This window comes from Narcine bancroftii, chromosome 11, assembly GCF_036971445.1.
Source record: "Narcine bancroftii isolate sNarBan1 chromosome 11, sNarBan1.hap1, whole genome shotgun sequence".
In the NCBI taxonomy this organism is placed as follows: Eukaryota; Metazoa; Chordata; class Chondrichthyes; order Torpediniformes; family Narcinidae; genus Narcine; species Narcine bancroftii.
In genome coordinates, this window is record NC_091479.1 from 73,382,301 (window position 1) to 73,400,851 (window position 18,551).

The following is an 18,551-nucleotide window of genomic DNA, read 5'->3' on the forward strand; positions in this document are numbered from 1 at the left end:
CAGAAGGTAAGGTTCAGATGAGAGAAGCAGTGCCCTCTATGTCTTCAATTAGAAGCTGAAAACAAGTTGTGATTCAAACTATTGATTGTGTTTGTTTCTTTAAATTTCAGCTCCTAGTGAAAGAGATCTGGTTGTCTTGCGAAATGACGTTGGGATTAGACATCCCTCGGGTCAACTGGAAACTAAACATGATAGTCTAGTAGTCTACGGTGATGTTGGGGGTTTCTCGGCAATGGCAAAAACTGTCGGGTTCCCATGTGCAATTGCTGCTGAGATGATTTTTGATGGTAAATGCTCTTTCACTTCATGTATGTTATCTTGTGAGGCTGATATAGATGTTTCTCCCTCCAAATTGAAAGTGATTCTGTATATTTTTGTATTCCTTGACATGCTGACTAAGGTGGGAAGGATTTAAGGTCCTAAAGAAAGTTAGCAGAATGTGTCCAGGAAAATCTGAACAATTAGAAATTTGGAAGATGAGCCCTCTTCCCCAAATACATCACGACGGACCCCAACCCTGTCCAATCCCCTTTTACCCTTGTTATATCTCACCAGCAGCAAATGAGAGATGCATAAACAGAAGGGTTAAGTTTAACGGAAAATTTATTAACAAATTAACAATAATAGAATTACTTCATTAAACTTAACCCATGAATATAAGCCTTTACGGAAACTCTACATTAACAACAGGGCGCATGTGGGAAAAAAAAAACCCCAGACCATAATAGTCCAAGGTCAAAATGCCCCAAAGGAAATCTCCTAAAACAAAACCTCAAATCAGACATGTCAAGTCTGTCAGTGAAAAAGGAACAGCTCACAAAGTCTGGTCTGGTCTCCAGGCTTGGGATTCTTAGTTTGGTTGCACACTGGTCTTCTAGTTGGATGTGGAGACAGTAGCCATGATCACTGTAGACTTGTGACTTTCCTAAGTTTCGAATGTGGCAACAACCACCTTTGATTTCCTCACACAGGAGTTTTCATCCATTGACCTCCTAGTCACTACACAAGGTTGACGTCTCTGAAGCCGACTTCAGGGTTAACAAGTCACCTTCTGTCACACGTCTTCCCCTCTAAACAGGAGTCGTCAAGTGACTCCTGTCACACCTCTTGGAAGGGGACCGGGGAAGCCAAGGTCACACACACACTCTCTCTCTCTTTCTGGGTATCAGAGTGGCGCAAACTGCCATCAAAACAACAGTGCTGCACCTGTGACAGAGTAGTTCAGTCTCCTTTCTCCCACTGAAACTACTGGGTGAGTGCACTGACTGCCCTCCAACCAACTGCTAAACCTGTTCAAAAACTCAATACACTGGGCTCTTCAACTGCCCCAGCGAGTGTCTTCAGCTCCCCCTATTGTTGGAGAGAGGTTGACAGCAGCGGTCACGCTGTCCGCGAGCCCATCGGCTTCCAGTGTTTGGCTCTCAACGCTTTCCCAGCGTTGTTTCAGTGCTTCCCACTCAGCAGTCAGTTTTTCCCAGCACTATCTCAGCGCTTCACATCAGCCCCCGATCCTTTCTATACCCTGTAGGTGGTCCTAAAATAAGATTGTCCAGCGTCCCTAACACCTTGCTCTAATTTCCCTCTTGTGGATTCAAATCCAGAATATGACACTGTAATCTGAATTTCTGTTGATGCTGTACTGAAGGAGTAAAGAACTGCCTTTGGTGTCATCGTCTTTCATCTGAGAAGACAAAATGAGATGCCTGCCAATTTCCGTTGATATAAATACTCCATTGCTCTTAGTTGCAAAGGTCAACGTACTTCACACTAGTCACACTGCTTTCTGTGGAACCTTGTGTATAAATTAACTCTTTATTGGTCTCAGGACCATAATAACTACTCATTTGTTGGTGGAGAAGGATTTTTTTTGTTGCTTACCTAGGTGTCATTAATGATTAACATAACAGTAAATGACTTACACATTAAAAACTTTTCTAGCACAAGTACAATGGTCAATAATGAGCAGGTAGGCACATGATTCACAGACTGAGCACTAAATTTCAATTCTGGACACTTCATAGAAACTGGATATTTTTTTATAATTGGTTGGCACAATTGGCATACCAGTTAGTGCAATGTCTTTACAGCACCAGTGATTGGGATCAGTGTTCAAATGCTGTGCTGTCTGCAAGGAATTTTCTATGTTCTCCCCATGTCTGTGTGGGTTTTCCCTGGGGGCTCTGGTCTCCTCCCACCATTTGAAACATTCTGGGGGTGTTAGTTAATTGGGTGTAAATTGGGCGGCACGAACACGCGGGCCAAAATAGCCTGCTGTGTCTAAAATAAAAAGAGAAAAAAATAATTATGTCTTGAATAAGGGATCATTTGTTTCTTATAGTTCAAGAAACATTGAACAAGCAGGATGGCTTGCCCCCAAATTGTCGATGCAATAAGGGAATCAAATTTTGAATGGACTATTGGGTAGTTGAGAAAATATTTTCACCTATTCAGAAACGTACGATGACTCAAAAATATAGGACCTATTTAGGAGAACTTGCATATTGTGAATGTAGAATAAATGTTTGACACTTCTTGGCCTGTACGCCTTGGAATTTAGGAAAGTAGGGGGGAGGGGTAGATCTCATTGAAACATTTTGAATGTTGCAAGGTATATGAATGTAAAAAGAATTTTTTTTCCCCCCCATGGGGAGAAGAGGGTACAATTTCAGGATTGAAGGGCATCTGCTTAGAACAGTGGATGGAATTTTTTGCCACAGGCTACTGTGGAGGCCAGGTCATTGGGTATATTTAAGGCAAAGATTGAGAGGTTGTTGATTAGCCAGGGCATCATAGGTGATGGGGAGAAGGTTGGGCTGAGTGGTAAAATGAGCCAATGGGCTGAATAGCCCATTTCAGATCCTATGTCTGATGGTCTTATAATTTTGAGGCAATTGGCATTTAAAGAGAAACCTAATAAAAAGTGGAAAAGGGAATAGAAGATTTTGCATGTGGGGTTTAAGAAATGTATGTGTTTTGATTCTGTGCTCTACTGATGCAATTGTGTCAAATTTGTTTAATTTGAGAATCACTAGCAACGATACTTTGGTGTAAGTGAAGCTCATGGGACTGTTTAAGGCTGAGATTAACTAGATATGAGACGTAAACATATATTGTGCCCCCCTTTGAGATTTTGTCTTCATTTTTACTGCATTACACATGGGAACTGCTTTTTCTGATGCAATTGTTCACATTTTTAAAATCTTGCTTTTCAGGTGAAATTACTGCTAAAGGAGTGTTTGGCCCATTGGCTAAAGATATTTATCGACCAATCCTCGATCGAATCAAAGCCGAAGGAATTGTGTGGACTTCAAACAGCACTTTTTCATGAAAGACTTTTACGTCTAGGAAGTAACAAAGAAATATTTTTTTTTCCACAGACTTTACCCGTCATATACACTTGTAATGTTTTCAACTGTAAATTACAGGTTACTGCTCTGAAATGTGAGGCTTTTTACTTTCTGGTTGAGGTCTTTAAGGGTATTTTCTAAAAAATGCTAGTTAATTGTTTAATTAAATAAATATCATAATTAATGATTGAATTTTAATCTTTGGAGATTGCAGTAAGGCAGTTAATAATCTGAGATACCTTGAGCAAAGATGTGGTGGTGCCAATTCACTTTTGAACTCTGTGAATGTATTCCCATTAAACTGCAATTACAATGTCAGTTCCCATTAGTTGGAGTGTCCTGTGTGGGCTTCTGACTGCAGTCGTAGAGTTGCAAATCACAATGCCACACAATTATGCCAATTTATGCCTTGGAGGAGATCCAGTGCCTCTTCACCAGTTCCTCCACCTAAGTTATCCACATGAATCCCAATTCCTCAGGATTTTCCAGGCTCTAGATCATCTTCAAATGACAGAATTTCTGTGGGAACTTCTTCCCCATTGAATCACGGTTCCGGTGACCAATGTTCAATCATGACTGCTGATCCTGTCTGTGTTGACCCGTGACCATGTGGTGTGTCCTGGGTGCTCTGGTTACCCCCCCCCCCCCACATCCCAAACACGTGCGTGCTTGTGGTTGAATGGCCACTGTAAATTTCCTCCACTGTGCAAATGAGTGGTCGAATTGGTGTGTGATTATGGGAATGTGGGTCAACGATTTGTTAACCAATAGAAGGCAGAGTTGAAATAAATGGCCGTTACTCTGGTTGGCAGTCAGTTGTGAGTGGAGTGACACAGGGTTTGGTGCTTGCACCTGTACACAATGTGACTTGGACGAAGGAACCAGTGTAGCTTCTCTAAGTTTGCTGCTGGCACGAAATTGAGTGGAAGAGCAAATCGTGTCAAGGATGCAGAGTCTGCAGAGAAATATAGATTGGTTAATTTAAATTTGAATGGGCAAGGGTCTAGCAGATGGAGTGCTATGTTTGTAAATTGGAGGTCATCCACTTTGGAAAGAACAATCGTCAATTTGCAGGAGCAGGTAGGTAATCAAGAGCAAATGGAACATTAGGCCTTCATTAAATTTAGGAGAGCAGAGAGGTTCTGCTGCAACTGTACAGGGTCCTGGTGAGGCTGTACCTGGATGACTCTATGCAATTCTGGTCTCTGTACTGGTTTTGGAGGCGGTGCAGAGGAGGTTCACCTGATTGATTAAGGAAATGAAGGGGTGACCTTATGAGAAGAAATTGAGTAGCCTGGGTCTATACTCATTGGAGCTTAGAAGCATGACGGGGAGATCAGCAGGTGAGATTAGAACTGGAAGAATGTAGGCTCAAGATTCAAGGAGGTAGATTTAAGGAGGAGCTGCTTCTCCCAGAGTGCAGTGAATTCATGGAATTCTCTGCCCAAGTGGAGGCTGCTTCATTAAATGTATTTAAGGTACAGATCAATTTTTGAAGAAGAGGGACATTGAGGGTTATGGGGAACGTGTGGATCAGTGGAGCTGAGTTCGCGACAAGATCAGCATGATCTTGTTAAATTGTAGAGCCAAATGACCTCCTCTGCTTCTTGTGACTTTACTCCAGCTCTGCCTCAAGTTGTTTTGAGGTCAATAGCTAATTTAAATTGAAGCCATGATTTGTAAGAGCCATCCCAGTTCAAATGAAAGGAATTTCGGAATGTTGTTTTTTAAATGTAGGATTAGTGTAAATAGGCACTTGATTGAGGTTATGGTCTTGACGGGCCAAAGAGCTTTTGTTTGCATTCTATAACTTTTGGCAAAATACCAGAAGCAATGTGCAGGTGACTGAACACGGATGTTTCCCTAGAAAGCTTCAGTCCAATGACTGCAATGACCATAACACAAATTGTACCAATAGCCAGTGGAATGTTCAAAACAGCATGATGCTGAGTCCCACCTAGACTGTGCACATGAAGAGTCCATTGGCTGCTTCTGGTAACACTAGACAACATTTTTTTTCAAAAGGTTTGTTTCCTGAAAAAAAAATTGGGGATTACGATTGACAGCTTCAAGCTGAACACAAACCTAATTTCAGATTTGCTGTATCATGTAGGAAGTTGAAGAAACATTCAATTAACTTTTATTGAATTTAGCATGTTTAATTGCATAATGATGCTGACACATGGCATTAGTTCAACAGACCCAAAAGTATTTTGCCGCTGATTTTTGTTTGTACTCAGCATCTGATGTCAGTGTTTAACAATAGTCGGCCAGCATTGATGGGTTCCAGTTGTCCTAATGCTGATTTTCCATGGTTGCAATGCAGAAAATTAATTTTTAATGGCATATTGTTCTTCATGGTGTTATATGTTTGAAGTAGACTTATGACAGGAAATCACAAAAGTAGGTTATATCTAAAACCTGGTGCACAATAGGAAAATGTTAAGGTGACTTTTGCCCAAAAGCTATAAAATACACCTAAAAGTGAGCCATGGCATCGCCATCTCTCTGTCACACACACACGACTCCCCATCTTGTTCTGTTTGCCAAGGGGATCAGGAGACCATGTTTCCTCTGGCTACTGGGAACAATTGAGTGGCACAGGAATAGATCTTCATTTCAAAAGCTGTCATCTTCAGCTGCACATCACTTGAGAGTTGGAGCAATAATTAGATCAGGGATTTGTTTGTTGATGTTATGGTAAGTGCCTGTGATCCTTCAAAGGAGAATGTGAGGGATTATGTAGCAACTGGGCTGATTATTGGAGAATTATGTGAGTGCAAAGTATTGGATTGTGGAGAAGGTTACTTTGACTGGATTGGAGACCATGAGTGTGTAGGTGGTTTTGTTAGGGAGAGTCCTTGTCCATGCAAACATTGCATCCTTTTGGCTTTTCCCCCGACAGCTGTCTTCGTCCTCCTGCCCTTAAGCTTGTTCCTCGGGCTCCACCAGCTCCAGGTTCCCTTGCTGCTCCTTCTGGCTATGGTTGATCGACTTGTGTTGTAAACGACATCTCTCCATCTGCTGGGAATGTGCTGCAGGGGTGCAAGCACTTGGCTGTTTCCAGAAGACCAGTGGGCCACTTTTGGGTGTATTTTATAGCTTTTGGGCTGCTAATTACAAAAAATCACATTTTTTCCTATTGCACACCTTTTTTTCCCCCACAAACATTTTACGTGGCACTCAGCTTCTGCGACAAAAGTGTGAATTAGTGACAGGAGCTCAACCTGGATACAAGTAGCAGTTTATTTTCCCTCACTTTGCGGGTGTGGTGCAGGAAGCATGATACTGCTGCAGATCCATAAACAGCTGAACAATGAGGACTGGAACCTTTCACCATTGAGAAATGACTCCAAGTTATTACTGGGAGTTGATGGCTGTCTGTCAGGGAAACACCTATGACCAAGACAGACCTCTTCCCACTTAAATCAAGAACTCTATCTGAAAATAGAAGGCCTGGGTGATGCTATGGCAAGAGCTTATTGTGTGAATTTGCAAGGATTTTATATGGCCACTTGGAAGGCTTTAGTGATGAAGTTGAAAGTTAATCTGGATCTTCAACTCTGCACAGAGAGAGAGGTCCAGGCATAAGACTTTGACCAAAGTCCTGTATCTCGGTGATTATGGTCTTGAAAGATCTGAGCTTGCACGAACACTTTTTTCATCTGAAAGATCCAAGGAGGATTTTTCCATCTCTGAACAGTTTGTGGGCCATAGAGACACAGGGACCACAGATGCTGGATTCTGGAGCATCAAATAAACGGTTAGAGGATTGAGCAATGTCTGTGGGGCTGCACACTTGGTTCTGGAAAGAAGTCAAATGCCTAACGTGAATAGGTCACAGAGGTCCTGATAGGAGTAGTTTCACTGGGAAGTGATCAACTGTGTGATTAACCCAGGTAAGATCAATCTTTTTACATGCTATCCATGTACAGACATTTGCTTAGCTGATCCAGATTCTGGACTCAATTGTCCATTGCTTTCGTAAATATAATTTTATTTGTTTCACTTGTTAAACCATGGATCCTTTTTTGTATTGCAATCTTGTTCTAGTGGCCACTCATGAGAAGCATCAAGTAGTTTTTAACCAAACACATTTTCAATATTTGTGCAAATTTGGTGTATGCACGTGAAATACTTTGACAATTGCTTTCCTTTTCAAGTTAAGATGTTTTAATGTTGCTGGAAACTCTTTTATGCGCAACACTCTGATATTTGCACGTGCAATGAAAACAAGTGAGTTGCCAGAGAAGGAATGGCTGCATTCAGTCTGACAGCAGGTTCATTGTCACATATTATCCAGGACAGGTAATAGCAGTACCACAATGAAACTGTAGATTTTTGTTTCAGTGCAGTACACAAGTGTGCTGGAGAAACTCAGTAGGTCATGCAGCAACTATAGGAAGTGAAAGGTGACCAATGCTTCGGGCCTGAGCCCTTTATCACATTACAGGTAGGTTTTCTGCTTAATTCTTTTTGGCAGAAGAGGTACTTCTTTGAACTGCCTCAGCCCTTGTGCTGCTGGGGAGGGAGTCTCAGGATGACAATAGAGGAGCAGCATCTTTGTCAGGATGGTGTTACGAACCCAGAGGGACCCCAAAACCCAGCAGCAATAGATTTTCACCATTGGGGAATTTCACCCACCCCCCAACATTTCATATTTTATCAGCGATCTGAAATCTATGTTTTCTGGTCACTGCCGATTTGAACTATTTGTCTTTCCGTAGGACATTGAAACTGTTCATGAGTGTGTTAACCTGTGACTAATTTCGCCTTGGCCTTCACTGCCCTCACCTCAACAACCTTGGACTTTGAAAATTTCTCCACACGACTGGAATTCTTTATTTCTGAAGCTGTTCCGGTAAGCCCTCTCTGAACCCATGTGATCGCCAGAACTGAAACTGAGGCATAGTCATGTTTTATAATTTGAGAGGTGTGTTTTGCACTATATTTCCTAATCTGATCAGCCATCAACAAAACATTGTGTGCATCTACTCTATGAATTTGTGTTGTTTACAGTATTTCACTTTGCTTATTTTAACTGGAACCTCTTTGTGTTTTCTCCTGTGCTTGTCTGCTTCAATTTCACGACCCCCCCCCCCCCCCCGACCTGAATTATCTTAATTGTTTACTACTTTGTTAATGAGGGAGCTTGGAAAGTTTTAAAAGATGTTCTGTTATTAAAATATATTTAGACAGTAGTAGAGAGTGGATTGACTCGTGACCTACTGGGCAGTCCTCCAATCTAAAGAATAGTTTTTCACCACTACTATCACTTAGCAAGTGTTGTATCTGCCCTGACTTTTAAAAAAAATCTTACAAACATCCATTATGTGGTATTTTGCCTGCAGCACAAAAAAAATCTTCAATTACTTTTTCTATAGCCATCACAGATACAAGTAAAAACTCAAATCAAGAGAAACTCAGCAAGTCAAACAGCGTACTTTATATAGCAAAGATAAATATACAAAACCAACGTTTCAGGCTTGTGCCCTTCACCAAGGCGTGAACAAAATGGAGGCAGATACCTGAGTAAAATGGTGGGGTGGGGGGGTGGTAGGGTAGGAACACAGGCCCACAAGCAGGATAAGGGAGTGAGGGAACAACAGCAAAATTGGGAGGGGGGATGGCACTGTGAATAAGGAGAGAAAGGGGGTGGAGAGTAGGATAGGGAAGAGAGAATGAAGATGGGTCTAGCAGAAAGTGGAGAAGTCAATGCTAATGCTATCTGGTTGGAGAATGCCCAGATGGAATATTGGGTGTTGCTACTCCAATTAGGATAGTTTTGGTTTACTAATTTGTTACAAGGTGGGGGAACAACAATGTTCTGAGATATGAAATTAATTTTATGAAAATACTTCTCTTCTTCGCCACCTGTTGTTCTCTTAAGAACTTGCATGATGTCTTCTATGAGTACGTTCCACTTCCAGGTAATGTTAATTTTATTTTGAGCTGAACTTGAATATTTTCATGGACCATGATATTGCTGGTATACTTTTAGTATCAGACACAGAAAGTTGTCTTTCATAAAGTTGCATAACTTCTTCACATATATACTGTATGTGCAGGCTTCTTTAAAAAAAAGTTATTTGTGCTTTATTTGGGTATCATTTTCTTTAAAGAAATGCACTTCTACTTGTTTTGCAGTGGGTAGTAATATCTTGATAACAAATTCCTCAATATGTGATTTGCCCTAGATTGCCTGGAAAGAATGTGTTTCATCACTTGGGAACCAGTGACCATAATTCTGTTACCATATATACTTGATAATGTAGAAGTCAATCCCCCATTTTTGGCCCCAACCATCCACCAATCTGAGCTCCGACTGCGAACCCTTGCCTTGGCCACTTGCCTACCATACCTCCCAACGTTCCAATCGCGGACCTTCACCTTGGCTGCCTGCCCACCAGAAGTTCCCAATGCCCTGGCCATACTCTCTCCTTGGCCACAGCCACCAGAGATCCCAGTACTGACTGCCCATCTGAACCCTGGCCGCCAACCCATCCAAGCTCCCAACACCCCAGCCATGCTCTCTTCTAGCCCCTGGCTGACAACCCTGAACATGGACTTACCACCCAATCCAGGCTATTTGAGCTCCCGATGCCTTGAATGACACAGATACTTACCACGTTCAAAAGCATGACGGATAAAAGTCCCCCCCTGCCAAATTTGACCCGAAAAATTGGTCCAAAAAAACTTGACTATCATACAATTATATATGGTAGTTTCAAAATAGTTATGGAAAATATAGCACAGAACTGGATCTCAAGATAAAGTCCAAAATTGGAGCAAGGCTTGTTTAAAATATTTTTTAAACTTGAAAAGGAGAGGCTGTTAGCAGGTCAGGGGCATCTGGTAAATGGGAGGCAAGTGGGATGGCAAGGGTTTAAGTCCAGCGTGCTCCTGTTAGAGTGAAGGACAAGGCTGGGAGGGTTAAGGAATCATGGATAATGAGAAAAATTAATTGAGGGATAAAGTATGTCAGATACAAGTAAAGGAGTATATTTAAGAAAGAGATTACAAGGGCAAAAATTGAGCTATCCCTAGCAGGTAAGGTGAAAGAGAATCCTAAGATGGGGAGGCGGAGATTAGGTTCCTGAAAGGATCCATGCGGTAATCAATGAGCAATGGGAAAATGGTTGAGGTTTGAAAAGAACACACTTTGACTGTATTTCTCATGGAGAAGAACATGGAAGTTAGTGAGTTCAGTGAAAAGAAGAGATGTCCTAAAAACAAATAATTGTGATGATGTAATGGGGGGGGGCTATTGGCTATGGCTGTAGAGATACTCCACCCTACTGGAGATGCTTTCCCACTGGCCAATTTAGTGGCGGTTATTCTTTGGCTTGGCTTCGCGGACGAAGATTTATGGAGGGGTATGTCCACGTCTGCAGCAGGCTCGTTGGTGACTGATAAGTCCGATGCGGGACAGGCAGGCACGGTTGCAGCGGTTGCAAGGGAAAATTAGTTGGTTGGGGTTGGGTGTTGGGTTTTTCTTCCTTTGTCTTTTGTCAGTGAGGTAGGCTCTGTGCACAGTCTTCTTCAAAGGAGGTTGCTGCCCGCCGAACTGAGGCGCCAAGACGCACGGTTGGAGGCGAGATCAGCCCACTGGCGGTGTTCAATGTGGCAGGCACCAAGAGATTTCTTTAAACAGTCCTTGTACCTCTTCTTTGGTGCACCTCTGTCTCGGTGGCCAGTGGAGAGCTCGCCATATAACACGATCTTGGGAAGGCGATGGTCCTCCATTCTGGAGACGTGACCCACCCAGCGCAATGGCGGTTATAGTCTGTTAATAAAAGCCCAGTATTAGTATAACAGTTGTCTGGTGTTATACTAATCAATCATAAAAGGAGAAGAGGTGAGAGGTTTTGAAATCCACAAAGTCATAAACCACCTGACTGGGGCCTGGCCAGGTATATCCGCGGATGTTATTGAAAGCAAGGAAAGAGATTGCTGTGGGCTTGGCAGAGATTATTGGATCTTTGTTTGCAACAAGTGACATACTAGAAGAGAGCTAAAGTTGTACCTTCATTCAAGAAAAGACTGTAGGGATAAATGAGGGAACTGAAACCTAGAAAGGCAATGGCTGGATGACTTTATGCTTGGTAAATTGTGTCTTGAGTTGACTAAGAGAAAGGATGAGGGAAAGGCAGTATATGTTGTCAGCGTGCATTTCAGCAAGGACTCTGACAGGGCCATGCATTGGTAGGTAAGGTTTGACATGCAAAATCCAGGGTAAGCTCGCAAATTGGACACACAATTTGCGGGAGAAGAGTGATAGTGAGGGTTCGTTTCTCAGATTGGAGCCTTTTGACCAGTGGCGTCCTACAGGGATCAGTTCTGGGTTAATGATTCAGATGACAATAGAGAGGATTGCCAAAGCTGACAACTGAAAAAGTGGACAAGTGTGAAGTCATACATTTTGGAAAGTTAACTCAGGGCATGCCATGTCCAGCTAATGGCAGGACCTTGAGTCTTTGAACAGAGATCTTAAGGTACATAGTTCCCTTAAAGTGGCATGGCAAGGCATGCTTTCATTCATTGGCCAAGAGTTAAGTCGAAACACTTGTTAGTTAGTCCACACCTGAAGTATTGTGTGCAGGTTTGGTTGCCCCATTACAGGAACAATATGATTACGCTAGACATGGTGCAGAAAAGATTCAGATGGAAGTTGCCTGGATTGGATAGTCTGCCCGTGATAAGCCTGTCTAAAATTAGAGGGAGGAAGTATAAAGGGGATACGAGGGATAAATTTCTCACACAGAATAGCTGGTGTTATATAGTTGGGATAATGTGAACTATTTTGTAATTGTGTAAGAATACACCCTTCTCACTGTAGTGCACCACTGTGTGTGTGTGAAAACAGTTTTCTTAGATGGTGGAAGGCATTAGTAAGTAAAGTCTTTTCTGTTAATTAAATCTCGCATGTCTAATTTATTTAAGAAACCTCCCAAATAACTCAAGAGACATAACAGCTGGCACTGAGAATGAGGTATGAATCTTTAAGAGGCATCTGGAAAGTACTTGAATGAGCAAGGCATCGATGGATAGAGAATTAATGCAGGCAAGCAGGATTAGTACAGAAAGGGGTGACATAGATACAGTGGGCCGAAGGATCTGTTTGTAGTCTGTATAACTTTATCTGTTAACAAATCCAAATTATTAATTAGTCTAGCCTTTTCTAAATCTCATTTCTCTTTCCGGCCTACAAGGTAATTAATCTAGGACAAGTATTATCTTGATCCTGTGTCATTTTACAGCCATGCTTGGTGGTAGCATGTTCTCCAGTAAACAAGAAGTCTCATCATGTGCTCAGGGTTGTCAGGGACCCCAAAATATCTAGTTTTTTAAAATTTATTTGTTCAAAAGTATTTGTGGCCGCTAAAGTTTTCCATAGATCTATAGAGGTTCTCTATTAAGCTAAATGACAAAAAGTATGCTTTTACTTTGGACGTCCCTATCTTTTGTCAGTGCGAGAGATGTGGCATTGGATATTCTACTGAGAATATGTCATTACTATGGTTGGTCTTTACTGACAATTAATTCTTTTTCTAGCTTAATATGCGATAAGTTCTCAATCTGATAAAATGAATTAAATTCTTCCAATAAAAGTGCTGTTCTGCGACAAGATTCTCTCTTAGGATGTGTAAATGTGGGTGGCTCAGCCAAACTGATGCAGTGCTAATGTCAGGCAGGTGTCTTTATGAAGGATAGGGAGGATGCTGTGATGCATCTGCAAAGCTGAACATTAATATTCTCAACTCCTGAATGTTGACAGATGTGCACAAGAAGTGTTATTGGCACCGTCCCAATAATGACAACCACTGATAACCAGCTGATAAACTTTAAATTTTAATTCTTCCACAGTAGCCACAAAAGTAAAAACATCAGTTGCAACAAAATAACACATCAGCTGCGACTTTCCTTTGTGAAGTCTTCAAGAGCTACTGTTCATGTTGCACAAATAGTGTTAAAATTGCATGCTGTTATTTGTAAAAATTACATCGCATAGGTCATTAATAAACACCTGACATGAAATCAAGAATCACAGCTGAATTAGACATATTTAAACATTAATAAAATACCAGCTACAACAACAATGTAGTCAGAACATCAAAAAAAGACTAGAAAAGACTCTGTAGTAAAATATAAAAATCTAGAATTATAAATAGAAATTTGGTCCGTGGATGGGTTCATTGTTCTACTATTTACACTATGTATTAGAAGATTATTTTTCTTAATAAAGCAATGTCCACATATCCAGACTTAATCAACACTAACGTTACCTTTTTTCTGTGCATTATTTAGCTTGCCAGATTGGACTTGTTGACGTTGTGGAAAATAGAAAGTAGGTAAGACTTGGGCTGTTGCAGTTTAGGGACCATTGCTGGTGTGGTGATTCTGCAGGAATGAACACCACCCCACCCCCTTCCTAACTCTGGTAGAAACTGGAAGCAGATCATGAAACTTGACACCAAACATGCTGAATATGCAACTACAGCAAACGTCAGGCCAGAATGATGCAAAGGACGCAACTCACATACTGCACAATTTCGGCTAAGAATTTTTTTAATATGACGCCGGTCACTGTTCAATGGCAACATAAAATGGATACCTGTACAGTTAACAAGATCGTAAATCGGACTCTGTATTGGTAAAAGCATTCATTTTGCAGTTACACCAGGGACTCCAAGCTTTCTGCTCCATTGAAGTCATCAGCAGACTGGGCAAGGCCATTAGTTTCCAATGTGGTGGCAGGGTTTTCATCTTCCTGAAAGCTGACCAGGCTGAGTACAGCTTTGTATAAAAATTGGTACTGGTCCTGCAAGGAGAGAAAGAGATATCATTTTTTGGCACTCTATAAAGAGAGAACATTGAGGATCTCTTTTCCAAAATGACACAAGGCCTGGTCTCCATTCCTAAACATCACCCACCTTGTGGATGAATAGATCAACATTGTCACATCTTTATTTCCTTTCCCTTAAATATCCTGGAAGGGAAAGGAGCCCATGTAATTTGAGTTCTAAATTGCCAGTGACAAAAAGGAGCCCACTGGGTCCACAGCATCTGCCCCAAAGCAATCCCTGTCTCCTTGGTGATGTATTTTCTCTTCACAGACACAGCAAGTGGAAATCATCTATTTTTCCAATTAGCCACACTGAGGAAATGAAACCAAACTACACAAATAGTGAGAATAAGCATATTCAGATGGCACCTGAAGTTGGGATTGAGCAGGGTAGCAGCAGATGCAAGCCAGCACCGGCCCTAGTAGTTGATCCAATTATTGTATAATCACATTCTGAAATATTTTCTTTTACACTTGTCTACAAATTGCCAGTGGGACAGCAGAACTAAACATTAATGCTCCCACTGATCCTGCTCATCCTTCCAACGGAAAGAATTTATGATGCTATCTTCATCACCTGTAAATTACAACCTTCAATGGAAGCAGTGAAGGGTAGTGCTCACAGAAGTAGAAATGTGTACTTACAATGTCGGTGAAAATGCCTGGTCTCATTAAATTAATCAATTTAGTGACTTGATAAACATCCACCTTGTTGTCGGATTCCAGTTGATGGAGCAGTGTTGTTAAAGCACAGAAGGTTCCGGCAGTGATACCTCCATGTCTGAAGAGAAAGAGTATTTCTATCAGTCGGGTGGTCCTTCCCTCCCTCCTTTCCTTTCCTCCCTCTCTCCCTTCCTTCTTTCCACTTACTCGTCATGAACCACAATTGGCCCATCCCTGTTAGCTGCAACATCTCGTATCAGATTGAGTAGCTCAAATGTCTTTCTCATTGGCCCATCTGGGTTTGGCCATTTTGGAGACTGGTAGTGTCTCACTTCAAGCACATAGTCATCCTGTAAAATAAAACTTTAAATGAACGATGCAGCCATGGATTGTTCCACTTTTCCAATACATCGTTAAAGCTTTAATCGTGGGAGATATTCTGGACAATTGATTGTGTGTCACTTGTAATCTGAATTGTGAAACTTAACATGATTACCTAATCTGTATAAGTTATCTTTACTTCTTTTCAAGCACTGCTATGTATTCTTCAGGAGTTCAATATTTTGGGAATTGCTCCAGTTCTGAGCAATAACAATTGGGCTTTTGCTCTTTATGTTGCATCCTGGAGTATTAGAATCCAATCACAATTCTCAGTGCAAGGTTTGATGGAACATGTGATGAAAACTAAAGCTGGGAAAGGATGCAAATAAGTGTTCAGAAAAAAAAGAGTCAACTATGCCATTTGACTGGAAAATAACAATTAAAGATTATTTGCTTACGTTGGGGTGCATTAGACATAGAACCTCAACACAGACATGATTTACATCTCTGCAAGTGCCTTCTGGAGCACAATATTCATTTTGCTGATGACTGTGCACTGGTTGTCTATTCTCTCGAAGACTTGCAGGAGATCACCAGTCACTTAGCCAGTGCTGCTAAGAGCTATGGATTGACAATCAGTCTGAAAAATATGGAAGTTTTGTACCTAGCGAGATGAGGTCTCCAATATCAAGGTCCTTTCTCGAGCTGGAATGCCAGACCAACTGCGCTGGGCAGGACATGTTAGAATGCCTGACAGAAGACTGCCCAAGGACATCTTGCACCACTGTCCAGTGGTGCCCGAAAATGAGGCCAGCGACTACAGGTACAAGGATGTTCTGACCAAAAGCCTCAAGAAAGCTGACATTGCCCCATCGACATGGGAGGATCTAGCTTGAGATCGCTCAATAGTGGAAGAGGGACGCCGTCAGGAAAAAGCTCAAAAGAGGCAACAGGGGAAGGACACAGGAAGCACCACAACAGAGTTTCTGCCCCTATTGCCCCTCCAGGCCTCACCTGCCAAGTATGTGGCAAACAGTGCCCGTCAAGGATCAGCCTGTACATATCAAACCCCACAAACTGTCTGAAAGGAACCATCAACATCCTACGGGGTGGATAGCCAGGAGAAGGAGATTCGGATGAAAATTTGATTCAATGAATGATACTGAAAGAAATATCAGATCTTAATGTTCACCTCACAGTGCTTTGGTTTTCTGGAAGGCAGGTTAGGATGGGGTTATGTGGAAGGAATCCAAAGAAAAGGCCACAATTAACTGGAAATCAAATTAGACCATGGGGAGAAAAAGCAATCCTCCTCCTTTTGAAGTGGTGAATTACACAGCCTCAAGCGTTAGACGGCAATTATCTCTGCATGTCAGGAATAGCCTACAATCTTTTCTTTGGCTTGGCTTCGCGGACGAAGATTTATGGAGGGGGTAAAAAGTCCACGTCAGCTGCAGGCTCGTTTGTGGCTGACAAGTCCGATGCGGGACAGGCAGACACGGTTGCAGCGGTTGCAGGGGAAAATTGGTTGGTTGGGGTTGGGTGTTGGGTTTTTCCTCCTTTGCCTTTTGTCAGTGAGGTGGGCTCTGCGGTCTTCTTCAAAGGAGGTTGCTGCCCGCCAAACTGTGAGGCACCAAGATGCACGGTTTGAGGCGTTATCAGCCCACTGGCGGTGGTCAATGTGGCAGGCACCAAGAGATTTCTTTAGGCAGTCCTTGTACCTTTTCTTTGGTGCACCTCTGTCACGGTGGCCAGTGGAGAGCTCGCCATATAACACGATCTTGGGAAGGCGATGGTCCTCCATTCTGGAGACGTGACCCATCCAGCGCAGCTGGATCTTCAGCAGCGTGGACTCGATGCTGTCGACCTCTGCTATCTCGAGTACTTCGACGTTAGGGATGAAAGCGCTCCAATGGATGTTGAGGATGGAGCGGAGACAACGCTGGTGGAAGCGTTCTAGGAGCCGTAGGTGGTGCCGGTAGAGGACCCATGATTTGGAGCCGAACAGGAGTGTGGGTATGACAACGGCTCTGTATACGCTTATCTTTGTGAGGTTTTTCAGTTGGTTGTTTTTCCAGACTCTTTTGTGTAGTCTTCCAAAGGCGCTATTTGTCTTGGCGAGTCTGTTGTCTATCTCATTGTCGATCCTTGCATCTGATGAAATGGTGCAGCCGAGATAGGTAAACTGATTGACCGTTTTGAGTTTTGTGTGCCCGATGGAGATGTGGGGGGGCTGGTAGTCATGGTGGGGAGCTGGCTGATGGAGGACCTCAGTTTTCTTCAGCCTACAATACTTGTTCAGCAAAAAACTGCTCCCAAAAGATAATTAGGATATAGTTACAAGGATTAAAAATACTGCCTCACTTTCTATCCATCAATTGAGTAAACTGTGTTCTCCATCATTTTTTGATGAACTGAACAGGCATCAGAACCAACATGTATTACATTAAAGCAATAGCGAATACTGACACTTCAGCGATCATCCCTTCTTTACTGAAAAGGGGTTAACAAATGAATGGTGTTTCAGAAGTAACTGGGAGGAGGATAGAACAAGATTGAGAATGATATGTAAATAGTTGGAGGTACAGTGAGAGGCCAATATACAAGTAATACAAAGCGTTAACATGGAACCACAAAAACCTGCAAAAGTTCGCAAAGATTTTGCTGATGGTGAGAGAAAAAAAAAACCCCAAATAGCAAAGATGCTGACTGTCCCAAATCACCAAAATATCACTTTTAATATAATGGTGATTTTGTACAGCTATGATTGTTACTAAGAAAATAGTATTAGAATTAAATTCAAGATAGATAGCAAAGCAACACACTATCTTTTCCTTTGTAGTACTGCTTCATTCTAAATTCAAATATATGATCCTTTACCTGCGTTGCTTCCAGAATGAAATCCTGGATGATGAGCTGTTCTTCATTGGAAAGACAGAGGTGGCTCTCGCTGATCAAACTCACGGTGAATGCTTCATAGTTCATTGGCCCATCCTTCCTGGGCCAATATGTGGTCTGAAAAACAGCAATGTTGTTCACCTGTGTTACTATTCCAGACACTTTTCAATCATCCTGAAGCAAATTTGCATTTTTTCACTCCGGTCGGTACTCAGCTGCAATTCAGTGATTCTGGGGAAGGCTCACTGCTCAGTCAAATGCATTCAAATTCTTTCAAGCACAAAAAGTAGTTGACCAATTCTGTTCTGATGAGATATTTTTATGGTTCGCCTTCTCTGGAGGACACAAAAATTGTACAGCACTTTTTGGAAGACTCAGGAATTTCTCCCTAGTTTCCTAGCGCATATTCATGCTTCAGCCACTGCTTCAGATTAGCTGGTCAATTACTAGGCACTTTCAGGTGGCCAACTGCCCTT

General features: G+C 42.0%; 2 protein-coding genes across 10 annotated transcripts in view; one reads left to right on the plus strand and one right to left on the minus strand.

Annotated features, from left to right (window-relative positions):
• The window catches only part of aass (aminoadipate-semialdehyde synthase), a 92,370-nt gene extending 88,705 nt beyond the window's left edge, over positions 1-3,665 (plus strand). For all 5 annotated transcript variants that reach the window (XM_069903396.1, XM_069903394.1, XM_069903395.1 and 2 more), the window contains exons 23-24: positions 111-287; positions 3,213-3,665. In XM_069903396.1, the coding sequence (XP_069759497.1) occupies positions 111-287; positions 3,213-3,328 (293 nt within the window). In that variant the 3' untranslated portion in view covers positions 3,329-3,665. The remainder of the gene's footprint in view (positions 1-110; positions 288-3,212) is intronic.
• Positions 3,666-13,186: 9,521 nt separating this feature from the next.
• The window catches only part of ptprz1a (protein tyrosine phosphatase receptor type Z1a), a 201,487-nt gene continuing 196,122 nt past the window's right edge, over positions 13,187-18,551 (minus strand). For all 5 annotated transcript variants that reach the window (XM_069903388.1, XM_069903392.1, XM_069903391.1 and 2 more), the window contains 4 exons: positions 18,058-18,192; positions 15,064-15,206; positions 14,839-14,974; positions 13,187-14,169 (listed from right to left, as the gene is read on the minus strand). In XM_069903388.1, coding sequence (XP_069759489.1) covers positions 14,023-14,169; positions 14,839-14,974; positions 15,064-15,206; positions 18,058-18,192 — 561 coding nt within the window. In that variant the 3' untranslated portion in view covers positions 13,187-14,022. The remainder of the gene's footprint in view (positions 14,170-14,838; positions 14,975-15,063; positions 15,207-18,057; positions 18,193-18,551) is intronic.